Source organism: Perognathus longimembris, chromosome 5 (genome assembly GCF_023159225.1).
Source record: "Perognathus longimembris pacificus isolate PPM17 chromosome 5, ASM2315922v1, whole genome shotgun sequence".
NCBI lineage: Eukaryota > Metazoa > Chordata > Mammalia > Rodentia > Heteromyidae > Perognathus > Perognathus longimembris.
In genome coordinates, this window is record NC_063165.1 from 82153375 (window position 1) to 82165449 (window position 12075).

At 45.6% G+C, this 12075-nt stretch overlaps 1 protein-coding gene across 2 annotated transcripts in view; it reads left to right on the forward strand.

The window, feature by feature from the left end:
• Veph1 (ventricular zone expressed PH domain containing 1) overlaps window positions 1–8846 on the forward strand; it is a 111006-nt gene extending 102160 nt beyond the window's left edge. Inside the window, exons 13-14 of one of the 2 annotated variants that reach the window (XM_048347213.1) lie at window positions 2094–2230; window positions 8453–8846. In XM_048347213.1, the coding sequence (XP_048203170.1) occupies window positions 2094–2230; window positions 8453–8689 (374 nt within the window). In that variant the 3' untranslated portion in view covers window positions 8690–8846. The remainder of the gene's footprint in view (window positions 1–2093; window positions 2231–8452) is intronic. The other variant, XM_048347214.1, reaches the window with a different exon arrangement.
• Window positions 8847–12075: the final 3229 nt, after the last annotated feature.

The window sequence follows — 12075 nt, forward strand, 5'->3', positions numbered from 1 at the left end:
AGCCCAGGCAGAAAAATGTATGAGACTCTTATCTCCAATTAGCCTGCAAAAAGCAGGAAGTGGAGGTGTGGCTCAAGTGGTATTGGCCTGGAGTGAAAAAGCCAAGGGACAGTGCCCAGGCCCTGAGGTCTCCTGTCTTCAAGTCTCTTGCTGTAGTCCTTGTCTGTCTCCTATCCAGATTCCAATCATGCAGAATGAATTGCGTTCCTGGAGTGCATTTCATGTCCTTCTCTCAGCTTTGGCCTTTGCTATGATTGGCCTTTGAGCCTGTCAGTAGAACTTTCTTCCCTTCATCTTCGTAAGTGTTACTTCACCCTGGGAATTCAGTTCTGGCAGTCTCTGGGCCAAGAAGCTTTCCTGCCTCCTGAACCCCATTTTTAAGGAGCCCCTTTGGTCAGTGAGCTGGAACCCAGCTCTCCCCCAGAATCTACACCACCAGGCTATAACTGCTGCTAGTGGCTTGCCAACTGCATTCCTCAATGTTTCAAAGAATTACAAGGCTTCATTTGTCTCTGAACCTCCCTCCTGGCAGATACCTAGAAGGGTAGGTATCTAATAAAGTAATATTTAATGAAACAGTGGAAGACCTAACCAACAGCAAAAGGGTCTTGATAAAAAGTGGAATTCAGAGTCAGTTGCCAGTGGCTCACATCTGTAATCCTAGCTATTCAGGGGGCTGAGATCTAAAGATCACAGTCCAAAGCCAGTCCAGCAGGGACAACCCATTCACTCACAGTGCTACTACCACAGCAGAAAAGAGATGTTTCTCTGTATTTCCGATTCACGGTCCCCTTTGCTCCATTCTATCCTCCTTCTAGAATAAAGCAGCTAACCCACAACTAGTATTTCGAGGCAGGGTCAGATATGTGCAGATTATCCATCAAAAAGTAAATGCCTTTACTTTGAAGGTGCTAAAGAAATTGAACATATATACCTGTCTGTGTGTATGTGTGCTCACGTGTATAAATTATTGTCCTACTCCAAATGGAGCTTTCTACTGAGCTCAGATGCCTTCATATAAATTTAAATCTTACATAGTAGGTAAAAGAAATGAAAACCTTCAGCTCAGCATCTCAACTTCTGACACTGTAATGAGTGTTCAGATTGGATGATTAAGTGTAATCATCACACGCTGTACTTCAAGATAAAATTACTAATCATTCAACAAATACTTCTATTTACCAGGTACCATATTTGATGTCTGGTGATTCAGCCATGCACAAAGCAGATCCTGTCCATCCAGGGCTTTCAGTAAAAGAGGAAAGATGTTAAGTAGACAGACACCCATAACTATCCACAAATGATGACTTCTGATGTAAGAGAAACCTACTGTGTGTTGGGATAACACATACTATGGAATCTACTGGGATCTAGGTCAGGCAGAGATTTCTCAAAGGAGCATTTTGCATTGAAATAAGCCACGGGCAGTTGTGACTAGGGAAGAGGGTAAGGAGAGCAGAGATGGGTCATTTGAGGAAGGGCACAGAAGCAAGGAGCATGGGGTGTGTTTGCCTTTGGTGCTCAGAGTTGAAGCTTTAGGACAATATCTCTTGGAGTGTTGCATGGACTTCAGATGCCAAATAACTGAATATGCTTGACCTATGACTATTTATAGAGCTGCATTTCAAAGCAGCTTATATGTCACAAGCAATAGAATTTTGTTGTCGATTACCTAGTTACTAGGAAAATTAATAATAGGAAATGAGCTTTTGATAATTACTTTGTGCCAAAATTTCAAACTTGCACCAGCAGCAGGACTTGTTTAAATCTATGGAACAGAACATAATGAAGCAAGGCCGCCCCGAAACACAGACAGCGGGGCATCTGCAGGAGCCAGTATTAACCACATGCTCAGGGGGTGAACTAATTCCCTTTGAAAATCTCACTGAGGGTTTTCAACACTTCCCCACCAACTTGTCTGAATGTGCATTCTTTTAGGCAGTGAGAAGACAAGCTTAGCTAAATTCACAATTTATTAGCCCACTTTGCAAATATGCTGGCAGGTTCTGGTTTGCTGTATCGTTCCGAACTATGATCACTTGCCAAATCCATCATGAGAAATGAATGGTTTGATCTTTCTGTTTCTTCCAAAGTTGTAAATCAAGATGGCCAGCCCCTCATGGAAGGAAAACTGAAAGAAAAGCAGGTCCGATGGAAATTCATCAGAAGGTGGAAAACTCGCTATTTTACGCTAGCCGGGAACCAACTGCTGTTTCAAAAAGGGAAATCTGTAAGTTCCTCTGTTGTCTCCCATGCTCACATTTTTGAAGGTTTCATGTCCATCACCCAACTAGGCATTTTATCTTGAGTTAAAACTCTGATGAGACACTTTCCCTTCTCCTCTTTCCATTCTTGTGGTATCTTGGGACAAATGTCTCTTTGTCTATTCTGAAGATTCCTGAATTATCTGGCTCATGGCCATTCTTCAGTGTTTAATGGAGTCTATCTGATTGACTTGAGCACTAGAAATTGAACAGTAGAGCAACCATGTGGCCATCTTGACTCAAATATCATGCTTGCTGTTTTCTTATGGACCACCTACATACAATTGTGGCTTATAACATTGACTCTAATTGTTTAAGTAACTATAGGAGATGCAAGGCCAAAGAAAAAGAGAACAGTAGACAGGAAGGAAGAAATGAACGTTGATTTGTTTTAAGTAACTTCTATAGTCAACAAAGCTCCATTTTTTTTCCATTTTTATTAGCATATATTAGTTGTACAAAGGCGTTTCATTGTGATCTTCTCATACATGTATGCAAATACCCCCTAACAAATTCACCCCCCTCCAGCCCTCCTCCTCACCCCCCTCCCTGCTTCTTGAAACATTTTCTACAGGTTTCTACATTCTGCTTTCATGCACGAGTAGAGCGTAGCAGAGTTCAATTTTGATTAGGGAAAATACCGCTTTCAATCATCTAAAGTTCAGTTTATAACTATTAAATTAATGAGTACTAACTTAATTTAATTTTCACCCTGAACTAAGATGCTCAATACGTGTCTCAATTCTGAATTTTTCCATGGGAAAGTCTTCCTAAAATAGCATTCCATTCCAGTCAACAATACAAAGTGATCCTTTTCCTTCTCTTCAGAACTGCTTTATTTATTATTAAACTCTACAGAGACCAAATCAGGGGGAATAAGATCTTGACCATATTCTTGGCTATTTTGACATATGAGAATAATTGTTAGCATTTATTCAATGTTTATTATGGTCTCGTTGGATGGCCTCAAAGCATCGCTGTTATTACAGATAAGGAAGCTGAGGTTTAAGGCCATGGTTTGGCTTGTTTAAGAGAAGAGTCCATAAGTTCAGGAAGAGTTAGGCTGGAGCTCAGGCGAAGTGCTCTAAACCACATTCTTCTGCTTTTGTTTTGTTTTTTTGTTTTTTTGCCAGTCCTGGGGCTTGAACTCAGGGCCTGAGCACTGTCCCTGGCTTCTTTTTGTTCAAGGCTAGCACTCTGCCAACTTGAGCCACAGCGTCACTTCTGGCTTTTTCTATATATGTTGTGCTGAAGAATCAAACCCAGGGCTTCATGTATATGAGGCGAGCACTCTTGCTACTAGGCCATATTCCCAGCCCCCCAAACCACATTCTAAAGTGAAGATTCTCTGTTACTTCCCCACACTTAAAATAGAGAGACCGTGGCAAACTGTATTAATCAGTCAGCAATCCCCCAAGAAGTAGAACCAGAAGAATGCCCATATGCCCTGTAAGCAATAACTGGAATAATCAAAGGAGTTAAAGATGAATGGGGAGTTTGATAGTATGTACACATGAATAGACAGGTCCAAATGAAGGCCCCTGAGTAACTGATGTTGATAAAGATGGAAAAGAAGGGCTGGGGATATAGCCTAGTGGCAAGAGTGCCTGCCTCGGATACACGAGGCCCTAGGTTCGATTCCCCAGCACCACATATGCAGAAAACGGCCAGAAGCGGCGCTGTGGCTCAAGCGGCAGAGTGCTAGCCTTGAGCAGGAAGAAGCCAGGGACAGTGCTCAGGCCCTGAGTCCAAGGCCCAGGACTAGCCAAAAAAAAAAAAAGATGGAAAAGAAGCTGGACACCAGTGGTTCACACCTGTAATCCTAAGCTACTCAGGAGGCCAAGATCTGAGGATCGTGGTTTGTAGCTAGCTGAGACAGGAAAGTCCATGTCTTTTATTTCCAATATATTTTTTTAAAAAAAGCTATGGGCTGGGGATATGGCCTAGTGGCAAGAGTGCCTGCCTCATATACATGAGGCCCTGGGTTCGATTCCCCAGCACCACATATACAGAAAATGGCCAAAAGTGGCGCTGTGACTCAAGTGGCAGAGTGCTAGCCTTGAGCAAAAAGAAGCCAGGGACAGTGCTCAGGTCCTGAGTCCAAGCCCCAGGACTGGCCAAAAAAAAAAAAAAAAAAAAAAAACCCAGAAATAGAGCTGTGGCTCAAGTGGTAGAGCACAAGCCTTGAGCAAAAAAAAACTTAAGAACAGCACTTAGGCCCTGAGTTCAAGTCCTAGGACTGGCACAAAAATATTTTTTTAAAAAGGAAAAAATTAAAATGCACAGAGTACAGAAGGGACTTATTGGGGCTGGGAATATGGCCTAGTAGTAGAGTGCTTGCCTTGTATACATGAAGCCCTGGGTTCGATTCCTCAGCACCACATATATAGAAAAGGCCAGAAGTGGCGCTGTGGCTCAAGTGGCAGAGTGCTAGCTAGAAGTTCCATAGGACACTCAGGAGCTGAAGAGCCAGATGAAATTTAGTCTACCACCGAAGACAACCAGTAGTGTTGAAGGCCAAAGACCCAGGCCTGCAGGTGGGGGAGCGGAGGGGCTGCCCTAAGTCTCCCAATCCACAGACCCAAGACTCAGGAGTTGCAATACTGAAATGTCCCCCCTTCCTTCTGCGTCGCCACCTGCCCCTGCTGAGGACAGAGCTCTAGTTCCCAGGCTACCGACACAACCTTTCATCTTGTCTGTGAATACTGCGCAGACACGCTCACACGCCATGTTCTAACCACTAGCTCGGTACCCGTGAGCCCGGGCGAGGTGACCTACGCACGTAACCACCACAAAAGGCAAATGACGTGAGCATTTTACTCAACAGGAATCTAGTTCATGTTCACTTTTTGAATGAAAAGGCATATTTTGGTGACAACTCACATTGCTTTCTTTGTGTGTGCCAGAACTGAGGCTTGAACTCAAGGCCTTGCACTCTCAGCCTTTTCAGCTGGAGCCCTACTTCCTGAGCACGCCTCCAGCTCTGTTTTTTGCCAGTTAATTGGAGATAAGAATCTCTTGAATGTGCCTGGGCTTTCCAAGCTCCGTCTCCACATCTCTACCCCTTGAGTCGCCAGGCTTACACGTGGGAGCCAGTGCACCTGGCTCAAATGGCTTTGTGGATCTTTTATGGCCAGGGAAGCTTTCTGTGCTGGGAGATCTTTGGAAATGGAAGTGCATGGCCTGTTCGGTTGAAGCAGTTATTGGAGATTTTAAAGAAAGATATTTTTGGCTTAGGTTCACATTGAAGCAACTTTAAAGTGCTTAAAATGACCATCTGAATTTCCTGTATTTACTCAAGAGCTTAGGGAGGGAAGGGGAGAGAAAATGGCTTCTAAAACCCCCTCACATGGGGCTGGGGATATGGCCTAGTGGCAAGAGTGCTTGCCTTGTATACATGAAGCCCTGGGTTCAATTCCCCAGCACCACATATACAGAAAATGGCCAGAAGTGGCGCTGTGGCTCAAGTGGCAGAGTGCTAGCCAGCCTTGAGCGGGAAGAAGCCAGGGACGGTGTTCAGGCCCTGAGTTCAAGGCCCAGGACTGGCCAAAAAAAAAAAATTAAAATTAAAAAAAAAATGAAACCCCCTGACACTGACACAGGGCAGAATTTGCCTTAGCTCACTTGTTTGACGTCTTTATCAGGGAATAATGGCTTGGCATTCCAGAAATCTGACAGAACACGGGGCTCGGAGTGGAAAGTCACATAATGCAGCACAAAGTGCCAAGCCCCTTCCCCCCCCCACCCCCAGGGAGCGGGGGCGGCCAGTGGCCAGCAGGGCACAGAAAGCTCAGCCACATCATACAACGCTGCTCTATACATGAGGATGAAAATGGAACCAGGCTGAACAATGGCAGTATAACCCTTTACTTTTATTTTCTTAATGAGGTCCTGACTCTCCCAACCAGCCCATGACCTTTTGCCTGTGTCGACTGCCATCTTAGCTGTCCCCAGCTCCCCTTGAAGTCACTACAGGAACTTGTTCTTTTCCTCCTCAGTCCCTAAGAGCTACGATCTCCATAGGATGGGCTAAGTCAGAGAAATGCAATCCTATTACTGTCAGACATTTCCCATTAGGCTACGTTGTCCAGTGCAAAAGAGCCTCAAGCATCACCCTGTATGTCCCAAAAAGAATTTTGAAGCATCCTTGAAATAGATCATTTAAGTTGCACTAATATATTTATCATAAGCACTAGAAGATTTTGATATCTGTTGAATTGTAATTATTGACACTTCAACACAAAAGGAATGCATCTCTCCTTTAAATGTAATTATTAGAATAAAATATCAACCACTTTAATACCTCACAGCATCCATTTTATTTAATTTATTTATTTGGTTATTTATTTATTTATGTGCTCATATTAGGGCTTGAACTGAGGACCTCGGTGCTGTTCCTTAGCTATGTTGCTCAAAGCTGGCACTCTACTGCTTGAGCCACAACTCTACTTTGGGCTTTTTTTTTTTTTTTGCCAGTGCTGGGCCTTGAACTCAGGGCCTGAGCACTGTCCCTGGCTTCTTTTTGCTCAAGGCTAGCACTCTGCCGCTTGAGCCACAGCGCCACTTCTGGCCATTTTCTGTATATGTGGTGCTGGGGAATCGAACCCAGGGCTTCATGTATATGAAGCAGGCACTCTTGCCACTAGGCCATATCCCCAGCCCCTACTTTGGGCTTTTGGATGGTTGACTGGGGATAGGAATCTCACAGACTTTCCTTCCTAGGCTGACTTCAAACCATGATCCTCAGATCTCAGCCTCCTGAGTAGCTAGGATTACAGGTGTGAGCCACCGACACCCAGCTCATCCATATTGTTTAATCTTTTTTTTTTTTTATTTTTTGTCAGTTGTGGTGCTTGAACTCAGGACTTGGGCGCTGTCCCTGAGCTCTTTTGCTCAAAGCTAACATTCTACCACTTTGTGCCACAGCTCTACTTCCAGTTTTCTGGTGGTTAATTGGAGATAAGAGTTTCACCACCTTTTCTGTCTGGGCTGGCTTTGAATCACGATCCTCAGATCTCAGTCTCCTGAGTAGCTAGGATTAGAAGCATGAACCACCGGCACCTGGCTCATTTTATTTTATTTTTAATGTCCATAAATTAACTCTTCATTAATAGAGATAGCAAGATTGGCTTTATCCATTTCATATTTCTGTTTTACCTCTCGCAACTTTACCCTGAGGCCTTATAACCTTTCACTAAAATCATAATAAAATCATGTACATAATTGAAATTTAAATGTTTTGACTTATTGTGAGCATCGGTCTCTAAGGAGTAAGATTTTTTCCAGCTGAGTTATTTCTTTAAAACAGTATAGCATTTGTTTAAAAATGTAAACTATAATAGCAATTTTAAGAAATAACTATTAAACACTAAAATGGGAACTTCTTTAATGAATTGTGGGGAATATTGTGCTGCCCTGGTTGACAGCGATCTCCTGTCACCAGCATGTTGAATTCCTTTTGGGGTGAATGTTGCTGAGGGTTCCCTAAGCTGGCTGACTCCACACAGGAAGCTGGGGATAGGTGGGGGGGATGCCTTTTCATGGCAAAGTGGGAAAGTGTGGTTGTGAGAGGGGCTGTGGGCAAGAACTAGAAGATTCTCTCTCCAGCAGACAGCGCGTACCCAGGATCATGAAGATTGGAAATGAACAATCACTCCTAGTACTGCAGACAGCATTCAGCTTCTGCTTTCAGGAAAGACAACTGTGAAATCATTAGCTATTGCCTCGCTAGGTACTTGAGGACAAAGCAAACTTCCAAAGGGCAGAGACTTGAAAAAGAGTTTGCTCTCCTCGAACATGAGAACTCGATTTATTCCGTTAATGGATTGGCAAACCCCTCATCAGAGGTAACAGAGAGAAAAAAGAATGGATGCCTTGCCCCTCAGCCTTCTGCAACGGAGTTAATAGGATTCTGTAGGGTACGGCCATGGTTTGCTCTGTGAAGTCAGTGCTAACAGCACGCCATGGAACAGAGTCAGAGAGCTGTGGCTCAGGACTTCCCGCGCACCCATTTGAAAATAACTTGCTGTTCACCGGGGCTGCCTGTAACCCAGGCCCGGTCACCAAGTCCTTCCGTGGCTCTGGGTTTCCCAAGACCTTGGCCTCCAAGACAGCCAAGGTGCTGCGGTGCAGGCGGAGAGAGGCCCCGGGCCAGCCAGCTCACGCTCTGTCCTTCCCTTGCCTTTCAGAAAGACGATCCTGACGACGCCCCGATCGAGCTCAGCAAGGTGCAGAGCGTGAAGGCCGTGGCCAAGACGCGCAGGGACCGCGCCCTCCCTCGGGCCTTCGAGATCTTCACGGACGACAAAACCTACATGTTCAAGGCCAAGGACGAGAAGAACGCCCAGGAATGGCTCAAGTGCATCCACGTGGCGCTGGCGCAGGCCAGGGAGAGGGAGAGCAGAGAGGTGACCACCTACCTGTAGTGTGCCCGCTCCGGGCCAGGGCCCGCGGCACTGCCAGGCCCCCGAGCCAGAACGCCTTCTACCCACCCCCAGTGGACTGAGCCCCACACGGCCGGATTCTAGCCACGTCCCTGTCCCCAGCTGCTCTGCTGACCACAGCACAGCTCTCTGACACCTCTGTGGACAGGGAGTAATGGTGCCTGAAATAAAGGACCACTGGCACCCCTGGGGAAAACCAGTCCATCAAAGTATTAAAAGAAAAATAAATAAAAGCTAGACACACGCCTGTCATCCTAGCTATTCAGGAGGCTGAGAGCTGAGGATCATGGTTCAAAGACACCCCCGGAAAAACCACGAGACTCTTAGCTCCAATTAGCCACCTAAAAACTGTAAGGGGAACTGTGGCTTAAGGTGGTAGAGCACCACTAGCTTTGAGCAAAAATGCTCACGGACAAGCTGGGAAGGTGGCTTAGTGGTAGAGGGCTGGCCTGGCATGCATGAAGCCCTGGGTTCGATTCCTCAGCACCACATAAACAGAAAAGGCCAGAAGTGGCGCTGTGGCTCAAGTGGCAGAGTGCTAGCCTTGAGCAACAAGAAGCCAGGGACAGTGCTCAGGCCTTGAGTTCAAGCCCTAGGACTGGCAAAAAAAAAAAATACATGCTCAAGGACAGCAACTAGGCTCCGAGTTCAAGCCCCATGACTAACCAAAAAAAAAAAAAAAAAAGAATAAGAAACAAAAGGATTCCCGGGACCTCATAGTATATCAGCATTTAAGAAAAGACGGGCTGAATGCACTGGGTAGTGCTCATGTGTACTCCAGGAAACATGACACAAATGCCAAATTACAAGGTATTTGGAGAGGGTGAGGAAGCCAATGATTTGAAATTGTGAAGATTAGTAGCTCAAGACAAAGCTTGACTTTCACAATTAGGATGCAAGTTAAGTTTCAGTATATTAAAGAATTAATGAGGGGCTAGAAATTAAAGCTATAATTGCACTATCTTTTTAAAAAAAATGTTTGACTGAGATAAACAAAAGCTAGCATGAAAACATGTTTTCTTGTTTGTTTTTTGCTGGTCTTAAAGAAAGTGAGAAAGAGTTAAAATAAATATAGGAAGGGAGCAAGACAGAGAAAGAAAGAAAAAAATAACTTTGTTCATGATTGGGGATATAACTAACATGGTTGAGCAACTGCAAGGCCCTGGGTTCAAAACTCAGTTCCACCAAGAAAAAATAGAGAGCACAGATGAGTCTGTCCCCTCCAAAGCCACCAGCTCTGTGACCTCTCTTTCCTGCCACTGGGTGCCAAGGGCCACCAGGGCCTCATGATAGTGAAGCCAGCCCAGAGCCAGGCCCTTGAGCCTCCAGAACGGAGCTGCATAACCGTCTCGTATTCACAGAGATATCCAGGCTCCACAGACTTACACAAACAGTGAGCAACCCAGTTATAATCAAATAGTCAGAGTCTCCGGTGGCATTGCATTAGTTATTTAGCTTAAGAGCCAACAATGAGCTCAAACGTTTTGTGAGAGCACAATGCACAAGAGCTTGTTGTTTTTTTTTAAAAAAAAAAAGTTAATTATAGATTATTTTCCCATTGAAAGCTTGGCCCAAGAAAAGAACATCTACCAGTTCAATCTGAGGGGGAAAAATTATTTTCATTACTTAAAACAAAACCTTTGTGATTTGGTTAGTCAAATGCCTATAATGACATCATGGTTCTCAATGCCTCTGGATGTGATCTAAGGAGGAACAAATATAAGTATAATTAATTCTCTTCATGGCTTTGCTCCTTGATCCAGCTATTCCAAACAGTAGATTCTCCGGGGCTCCAAGTCAACGGCTTCCAGCAGCCTCTTCTGGCCCTGGCACCCAACAACGGGGCCTTACCACAGACTGGCCTTTCCCCAGAGAGCTGCCATTCCTCAGGCTGATCTAAAACCAAACCACTTTTCTAAACACGCTGAAGCCTTCAAAACAGGTTGGCTTGAATAAAATCGTAATTGTGGAAAGAAATTCACGTGTATTTCCTGTTGATTCTTCTTTTTCCCCAGCTAACCTTGGCGGCATCGACGTTTAGGTGTAAAGATCTCCTCTGATTCTTTCTTGAGAAACTAGAATTTGGTTAATAATAATACTAGCCCGGTGCCCGTGGCGCACACCTGTAATCCTAGCTCCTCGGGGAGGAGAAAGTCTCTGTTCAGCTAACACGGAGGGAACCGGCAGCTGGAGAGGCCACGCCACCCACGACGGCTGGCGTCCCTGGGCCTTGGGGCAGCCATTGCGGTGGATGGAAGTCAGCGCTGAGTCAGGAGACAGTTACCTGGGGGGGGGGGGGGCCTGCACAAGGTCCCTGGGGCAGCTCAGGTTCCCTGGGGGGAGTGTAAGAGTTATTAAAGTAGGTAGCCAGTAAAGGAGACCACCATGCGGTCTTCAGGCAGGAGAGAAAAGTTTATTCCAGAACTGCTGGCCTGTGGCTGAGATGATGCATGGCTGGAGAGAGGGGGTGACCCTGGCAGGGCCAGGAGGGCGTGGCCAGGTGGATTAGGATGTGACCGCAGGGAAGGGGGAGGTAACTGTCTCCAGGCCTGCTGGTTACCCAGGTAACTGGGTGGAGACTTAACCAGGTGGGGGCATCTGCCGGAAGCCTTCTGGGGATGGACCTTACATTAGGAAGGAAGGAAAGAAAGAGAGAGAGAGAAAGAAAAAGGAGGGAAGGAAGGGAGGGAGGGAGGGAGGGAGGGAGGGAGGGAGGGAGGGAGGGGCACTGTGGCTCCAAGTGGTAGAGCACTATCCTTGAGTGAAAACTCGCAGGAACAGTGCCCAGGCCCTGAGTTCAAGTCCCAAGACCAACAACAACAATAGTAATAATAATGCTCAGTGGTTTTCTTTCTTTCTTTCTTTGTCAGTGGTGGGGCTTGAACTCAGGGCCTAGATTCTGTCCCTGAGCTCTTTTTTCTCAAGGCTAGCACTCTTTGAGCTATAGCTCCACTTCCGGTTTTTGAGTGATTAATTGGAGATAAGAGTCTCACCAGGACTTTTGTGCCCAGGCTGACTTCAAACTATGATTCCCCAGATCTCAGCCTCCTGAGTAGCTAGGATTGCAGTCATGAGCCAACAATGACCAGCCTTCTTCTTTTTTTTTTTTTTTTGGTAGATGATAGACTTGAACTCAGGGCCTGGGCACTGTCCCTGAGTACCAGTGCCCAGCTCGATGATGTTGTTTTTTGTTTGTTTGTTTGTTTGTTTTGCCAGTCCTGGGCCTTGGACTCAAGGCCTGAGCACTGTCCCTGGCTTCTTTTTGCTCAAGGCTAGCACTCTACCCCTTGAGCCACAGCACCACTTCCAGCTTTTACTGTTTATGTGGTGCTGAGGAATTGAACCCAGGGCTTTATGTGTGCTGGGCA